The sequence below is a fragment of the Nematolebias whitei genome, chromosome 12, assembly GCF_014905685.2.
Source record: "Nematolebias whitei isolate Nwh7 chromosome 12, NemWhi1, whole genome shotgun sequence".
In the NCBI taxonomy this organism is placed as follows: domain Eukaryota; kingdom Metazoa; phylum Chordata; class Actinopteri; order Cyprinodontiformes; family Rivulidae; genus Nematolebias; species Nematolebias whitei.
This window is the reverse complement of record NC_056509.1, coordinates 18360198-18368301: the sequence shown is the minus strand read 5'-3', so window position 1 is coordinate 18368301 and position 8104 is coordinate 18360198. Positions and strand designations below refer to the sequence as shown.

At 41.8% G+C, this 8104-nt stretch overlaps 1 protein-coding gene across 1 annotated transcript in view; it reads right to left on the bottom strand.

Moving 5' to 3' along the window:
• Positions 1-2759: 2759 nt before the first annotated feature.
• Positions 2760-8104, bottom strand: part of LOC119417837 (midasin) — a 15615-nt gene continuing 10270 nt past the window's right edge. The window contains exons 7-12 of the mRNA XM_037685092.1: positions 7739-7938; positions 6767-6990; positions 6532-6645; positions 4736-4865; positions 2988-3094; positions 2760-2911 (exon numbers count right to left, since the gene is read on the bottom strand). Coding sequence (XP_037541020.1) covers positions 2760-2911; positions 2988-3094; positions 4736-4865; positions 6532-6645; positions 6767-6990; positions 7739-7938 — 927 coding nt within the window. The remainder of the gene's footprint in view (positions 2912-2987; positions 3095-4735; positions 4866-6531; positions 6646-6766; positions 6991-7738; positions 7939-8104) is intronic.

Below are 8104 nucleotides of genomic sequence, written 5' to 3'. Positions count from 1 at the left end.
TATATATATATATATATATATATATATATATATATATATATATATATGTAACTAAAGTAGCTGTCATGACAACTAGGGGTGTCCCAATACTAGTTTTTTCAGACCCAGTACAAGTACGCTACTTCAGTTTGGATACTTGCCAATACAGAATAGTTAAAGAGTTAATATCCTGATGCATGCTCAATAATCCAGGTAGAAAAATCTAAAAAAGTTCAATCTGGTCCTCTGGACATTCAAAAAACAAAACAAAGCAAAACAAAAAAATGTAGAAATGTTTTGTCTTTCATCCGAAAGACTTCCTCAGTCTGAGGTGCTGTATTCAGCTCAGTCTCTTAAATAGCACCTTCTCAGAGTGGATCAACCAGTTTTGCTGCTGACAACCAAAACCAGCTGATCACATGCTCAAGAAGGACCATTAATGGATCATTAGCACACTGATGGCTGTTTACTACTCACAGAGGGCTGAGTGATACTAGCAATCACAGCATTGTAAGAGGGGGACAGTTGAACCCGGAGGCCTCCACCCCTGTTTAATGATGGACGATTTCTTTTCACAAAGATGGCCTCCTTTACTCCTCTCTCAAACCATCGTTCCTCTCTATCCAGGATGTGCACATCTTCATCCCTGAAAGAGTGACCGCTGGCCTGGAGATGAGTGTAGACCACAGAGTCCTGGCCTGATGATGTTGATCTTCTGTCCTGGGCCATCCTTTTGGCCAGTGGCTGTTTAGTTTCCCTGATGTAAGACTGATCACAGCCCTCCTGACACTGAACAGCATACACAACATTACTCTGTTTGTGCCGGGGGACTGGATCTTTGGGATGAACCAGTCTTTGCCGTAATGTATTTTGGGGTTTAAAAGCCACTGGGACATTGTGTTTAGAAAATAAACGTCTCAGTTTCTCTGATACTCCCTCAACATATGGAATTACCACTGGTCTGGGTTCCTCCTTTTCACCTGATGGCTGACTGGAGTCCTGTTTGGGTTTCTTCTCTGCTTTCAGGAAGGCCCAGTTAGGATATCCACATTGCTCTAGAGCCTGTCTTGTGTGGGATTTCTCCTTCTGCCTGGCTCCTGAGCTAGTGGGGACGTTGTCTGCTCTGTGATACAGAGTCCTGATGACTCCTAACTTGTGCTCCAAAGGGTGATGGGAGTCAAACTGCAAATACTGGTCTGTGTGGGTGGGTTTGCGGTACACCTCAGTTTGCAAATGTCCTCTATCAGAGACTGAGACCTCACAGTCCAAGAAAGCCAACCTGCCATTTTTTACATCTTCTCGTGTGAACTTGATGTATTTATCCACAGAGTTGATGTGGTCAGTAAAATGTTGGACTTCCTGAGATTTGATTTGAACCCAGGTGTCGTCAACATACCTGAACCAATGACTTGGTGGTGTCCCTGAAAAGGACGTCAAGGCTCTCTTTTCTACCTCCTCCATGTACAGGTTGGCAACAATAGGAGAAACTGGAGACCCCATAACACACCCATGTTTCTGCCTATAATATTGCTCCCCATATGTGAAGTAGGTTGACTGCAGGCACAGTTTCAAGAGTTGACACAGTTGTTCTGTGGAAAGCGTGGTCCTGCTGCTCAGAGTGGTGTCTGATTTTAATCTTAAACTGACCAACTCTACTGCATCATCAACAGGAATGCATGTAAAGAGTGATGTGACATCAAAAGAGACCATTGTTTCATCAGTCTCCATGATGACATCCCTCACCTTATCCACAAAGTCCATGGTGTTCTGTATGTGATGTTCTGAGCTGCCAACTAAAGGGATGAGTACAGATGCCAGATATTTGGAAACATTGTAAGTGACAGAGTTAATCATACTAACAATTGGTCTTAAAGGTACACCTTGTTTGTGGATTTTAGGTAAACCATACAGACTAGGTGTGGCCTCCCCTGGGTACAGTCTGTGGTACAGAAAACGGTCAATAGCCTTGTCCTGCTCCAAAATTTTCAGGCAGTCTATCAACTTCTTCTTGTAACCACTTCCTGGATCTCTTTTCAGAGGTTCATATGTGTTTAAGTCACTAAGGAGTGTCATAACTTTCTCGTGATAGTCTTTCTGGTTCAAAATCACTGTGCACCTTCCTTTGTCTGCTGGGAGAATGATGATGTTTTTGTCCTTGCTAAGAGTGGTGAGTGCGTCCCTCTCCTCTCTACTGATGTTGGAAGGTGGTGGTTTGGCATTGCTAATGCAGGATGAAACTTTGATTCTGAGCTGTTCTGCTTCAGCCTCTTTCATTTTGTTGTTGCGGATGGCTGATTCTGTGGCTGTGATCATCTCCACCAAAGGAATTGTACTTGGTGCAACCACAAAGTTCTGAGCTGAAAACATCACCTCAGACTGAGGAAGTCTTTTGGATGAAAGAGGAACCGTTTCTACATTTTTTTGTTGTTTTGCTTTGTTTTGTGTTTTGAATGTCTAGAGGACTAGATTTAACTTTTTTAGATAAAGAGTTAATACTTAAAAATTACACAATGATTTTAGAAACATTTATTTTATTAAGAACAGTGAACAATCTGCCATGTTAACATGAACTGTGTTCATATTAAACTATCTCTAGACATTTTTCTGTGTTTATTAAAATTAGAATAAGAAGTGACATCACTGAAAGTGGTATCAGTTTGAAGCATCTGGGTGTTTTTATGAGTACAAGTATGAGTACTTGATGCTGGTATCAGGACACCACTAATGACAACAGTAACTGATCCAAGGTAAACAGTAAACAAACAGTAAACAAAGAAGGATTAAGAAAAAGTCCTGACCTCAAACAGGATGGCGTCTGAAACATGGGGGCCTTCAGTCTGCACTGCCTGAAGAACAAACGCATCCCAAAGGTCAAAGAAGGTCAGCAGGTGCATCAGGACAGGATGCGGTAGCTGACTGATGTCTACAGCTCCTGTACAGAGAGGAGGAATGATTTTAGTTAAAACACACATGTGGATGTAGGAAGTTGGGAGCCAAAGAGTGTGTACCTTTCCTGAAGGCTGTAGCTGTTCTCAGAGCAGAGCTCGGAGCGGCCATGTTGAGAGCATGAGAGCAGAGGACAGCCCTCTCCTCTCTGTCCATCTTCAACACAGTCCTAGCACACAAAACAAAAACCAGCACTTTATCTCAAACTTTGAATAGAATCCTGTTCACAACAAGAACAACATCTAACACTGACACTGACTCAGCATTTGTCTGAATCTGTCAGCAGCTGAGTAGATAAGTGCAGAGTCATCAAAACTTCACCATTTGGACCAGTTAAAACCAGATGATATCAGAACAAGTCTAGAGAAAGTTGAGAGCTGGGCATGCCGTCTTCAGATCAGAGGATTTTATAACCTTTACAAGAACAAAGCTTGACCAAGCAACAGGGAACGTACAGCCGACATACAAAACAAAAGAGTAAACAAAACAAAAGAAAAAACAAGCGGTGTGTCCCCGTCACTGAAGGATTTGAATAGTAAATGTTTGTAGTTTTTGAGATGAGTGTTTTCTGGACTGGAATTGAACAGGGAATGAAGTAAACCTAAATGTTTTTGATGCAAGACATTCAAGTGTGGAGGAGTTCCACTGTGGAGAAGAACAGAGGGAGTTTGAAGCAAGAAGTGGAGAACAGCGCAGGGCAAACAAACACGCATTTCTCTTACCACATATTGAGCCGTCAGCTGACTTGTGTGAAAAACAATATTCTCCATGGTTTTCTGCCTCATCTTCCGCTCATGCAGAGTCCATTTATGAAAAATGACAAAATATAACTCCTAAAACTGCTAAAATTTGATGCCACTCCGTTTTAATTTCCAGAAGAAGAAGAAGAAGAAGAAGAAGAAGAAGAAGAAGAAGAAGAAGAAGAAGAAGAAGAAGTGTCTTCAAAGGTTTTTGTGTTGTTTCTTTCAGTAGTTTTTGGTGCAGCGCCCCCACAGGCGAGTCGGGGAACAGGTTGGTTCAACAGTTTGACTCGACTGCACAGTGCAGAGTGAATGCAAACGCACCAGCTCAAATGTAAACAAAATGTCATGAATATTTGTCCCAAACCGAACCGAGTCTACTGGACTATCTGGTGTGAAAACAACCTGAAAGTCTCTTCTGAGGCAGAACCCACTGATGGGATTATGCGTTCTCTCCAGCCTGGGACAACACTGGGATCAACAGAAGGAGCTGGAAAGTGTCACTAGGGAGAGGGAGGTCTGGGCCCGTCCTCCTGGACTTCCTGCTTCCACGACTCGACAAACCCAATTATGGGGCACACACCTGAGCAAAACAACTCAGCTGAAGCTAAACCTTCTCAGGAGGCTGAAGTTTGTCAAAGTTACTCTCCAACTTTTTACCAAGCCACCAGTGAACATGTCCTGAGGTGCTGCATCACATCTTGGTATGAAAACTGCCATATAATTAACAGCATGTGGTAAGAATGTGTGAGAGAGCCATGAAGGTTTCTCTCCCTTTTTTGTAGACCATTTTCAAAGAAAAGTACAAAAAGAAGGTCACCTGTGTGTGTGAACTCTCTCACACCTCGTGAACAATGTTTAATCTACTGTCATCCAGTGAGTCCAAACAACCATGACGCAGAACAGCTTCATCCCACAGGAAACAAAGCTACCAAACCCCGTAACATGCTTAAATTAAAATAACAGAACTGAAATTTAAAAAACTGAAATAACTGAATAAACGTGGTCTTACACAGAGGTCCTTGCAAACTGATCTTCTGCAGACTCTAAATAAACAGAAGTTCTCCTACCTGTTGGCGACTGCGTTCATGGATTCCAGGAACTCCACGTACTGCTCTTCATTCTCAAAGTTGCACTTGCTTGCTAAAATATCCAGGTACTGTTTGTTCCAGCGCATATCCCACATGACCCTGAATTCATCTGCCAATATCAAATGCATCAAGTTGTAATCGAAGGCAAACAACGTCACAAGACAATATCACAGATAGTCTTTCCCAAAACAAATACAAGCCATCAAAACCCAAAAAATACAGTTAGGGAAGAAAGACCATTAGAAACATTATCCTAAATATATATGAATATTAATGGGCAGTATTATTTTAATGTCAGTAAATTCACTTTTGTCCTTAAATGTCTGTTTATAGTGAAGGCACATAAAACATACTGATGTACTCATTAAGGATGTAGCAGTACACATAAGTCCTGTTTTGGTTCATACTTCAATAAGAGGGTCATGATTTAATGAGACTACCTGTATAAATAAAGGTTAAAAAAAAAAAAAAATCTGACCAATGACATTACAGAACAGGTCACAGTGGACTAATGAAACATTGGTCCCTCCCATTCTCCTGTTCTCTCCTCCCTTCACCATTGTGCGTTCAGGGCGGGGGGCGTAGTGCGCAGGAGAAAGATGAAGATAGCGATCAGACTTCCTGGTAGGCTACAGTATATTTTAAACAGCTGTGTTACAGGCACTGTTCAGAAAAAAAACCTTTACTGCACGTATTTGTGTGTCACTGGTACATATTTAATTAAAAGTTTAAAAAATATTTCTGTGTAAATATCTCATGTTACAATGTGGACACCCACGACTTATACACAAGTGCGGCCTATATACTGGTATGTACAAATTTATTTATTTATTTCAAATTTAGTGGACGCGGCTTATATTCAGGTGTGCTCAATAGTCCAGAAATTACAATATCATGCTTTTACGTTCTGCACACTAATCATAATTTTGGTCACTCCAACAAACGTTCACTGGCTTTTATGTCCACACCTGATTTAGATGATCGTGATGGCAGAAGAGAAAGTGAAGAGTGGAGAAATGTGTATTTGTCTCAACGAATATAGTCATTGGAATACACTGCACATTTCAAGCTTTTCTAATGTTGTGCAGCCCTACCACAGTTCCTGAGAGATTCGCCAGTTGTCTTTACTCGCTCTACTCTAAATGTTTTTACTGTGTTTGTGTCTCTTTCCTGTCCTCTCTAGCTCCAGCTAGTTGAGGCCGATGGATGCCTGTCCTGAGCCTGGTTCTGCTGGATGTCTCTTCCTGTTAAAAGGGCATCGTTTCTTTCCACTGTTGCCGACGTGCTGCTCAGGATAGGAAATTGCACTCAAGTGAAGATCTGACACAGTCTGCTGGCTTTCTTAGAAAAGTAACTTTTACAGATTGGCATTTTATGTAGTGTGCTGAGATGATTTTTGTTTTAAATAGGCGCTATATAAGCAAGCCAAGTTGAATTGATACACGCTTTGACAAGAGATTCATAGCTTGCTACATACCTCGGTGTGTAGGTCACAGTTTGGTTCATACCTCAGTGTGAAGACCAATGTCTGGTACCTATCTTTGTTGTAACCTTGGCATGAAAGGTGGCAGGTGATATGGATTCCTTCAAGGAATGCTGGGCCTTTATTTATTTTGATCTCCATTAACACCCACTTGTGAAATGCAGCTGTATGTAACAACAGTGTCTGATGGAGTTACATGTTGCCTCCACTCTTCACTCTTTATATAAGTTATAGTGAAGTTTTAAACCCCCTTCCCCCCACTGGTTCCATCAAGAGTCAACAGAACATTTACCTGAGCTTTGAGGCTGGAGCAACGCTGTGAGTGACTTTCCTTTAGTGGAGAGTTTGCTACCGAACACTGCCGATAAAGCACTGTTTCCTGCCTCCATATGGACCAGAGCTGTATCTGAAACAAACACATATATATATACACACACACACACACATACATGTTTTATATTATTTTGTTTAGTGCTGGGTTAAAGGTCTGTAAACCCAAATGTGTCATTATAACTAGTGCAACAGACCAGGTGCATATTTGTGACTCTTCACCAGATGTGAGAGCCAGTTGGTGCGTAGGATCCAGTCTCCATGAGAGGCTCTCTCTGTCACCAGTCTCACGGCCGTGGGGACAAGTCTCAGAGCGTCTTTGTCCTCTGGAGCCACCACTGCTTCAGGAAACACCAGGTCCTCCAGTACACCGCTGCTCTGCAAGGCCCGCTGAAGGTCCTTCAGGACCAAGGGACGATTCCTGTATGAAGAAAGTGTGTGTCATCACAAATATCTAAAGCCACACATTAAGATAAAAAATATATATTTTTAAATATATATTTTACCAAAGTATAAAAAAATAACTAAAATGTTGGCATTCTGACTGTGAGAGCCCCATTTTGTAATACGGATGATCAGAAAGCAGATGCTAAGCTAACTAAACTTAGCGTTGTAGTAACAACCTGTCTCTGTGTGCAACTGTCCATTAGCAAAATTTCTCTCCAATCCCTGGATGAATACTAATGAAAACTTCAAGACATAATCACTGGATGTACTAGTCCCGCGCTACTTTACGGTTCATTTTTTGCAGATTCGCTCTATCACGGTTTTTCAAAATAAGATTGGACATGACACACAATTGGCTTATTGATGGATGAGTCACAAGATTGGCATGGAATTTTTATTTAAAATAAATCAGGTGTGTCAAAGTAGGGAGATAACTAAAACATGCAGGATTGTGTTCCTCCAGGACCAGGGTTAGGAACCCTGGTCCTGGAGGAACTCTTTAAGGAGGATCTCCTTAATGACATAACTGTCATTAAGGAGATTAGACTCAAACCAAATGTAAGACAGTCTAATCAATCTAAGAGCTACAAAGGCTGTCACATTTGAGATGTATAACCTTTTCTGCCTTCAAGCACCAGGCCATAACTACTGAAGAAATGGAATGGTTTTAATCAACGTGTTCGTGTATCAACTATCTACTGAAGACTTTTTGTGTGTCTTACCGGTTGCCCTGCAGGCTAAGAGAGTTGAGGCAAAACAAGAGGACCTGTCCATCTCGAAGGACAGAGGAGAAGCAGGAATCCTCTGTGGAGAGAAGAGCTGAGGGGAGGCCATCAGGCCAAACACCAGCACACAGCAGCCCATTGCCCCAGTCCTCGGTATCCAGGATGGACAAGTGCTGCTCAATCACCAGCTGAGCTTGCTGAGAGAGAAGGAGAGTGAAACTGTTCAGTCAGCTTTTAGGGAGCATACATATGCTGAAAAAAAAGTCAACCAGTGTACCGCATACGGCACATTACACACTGGTCCACAAACCATTACACACTGGTCCACAAACCATTATACACTGGTCCACAAACCATTATACA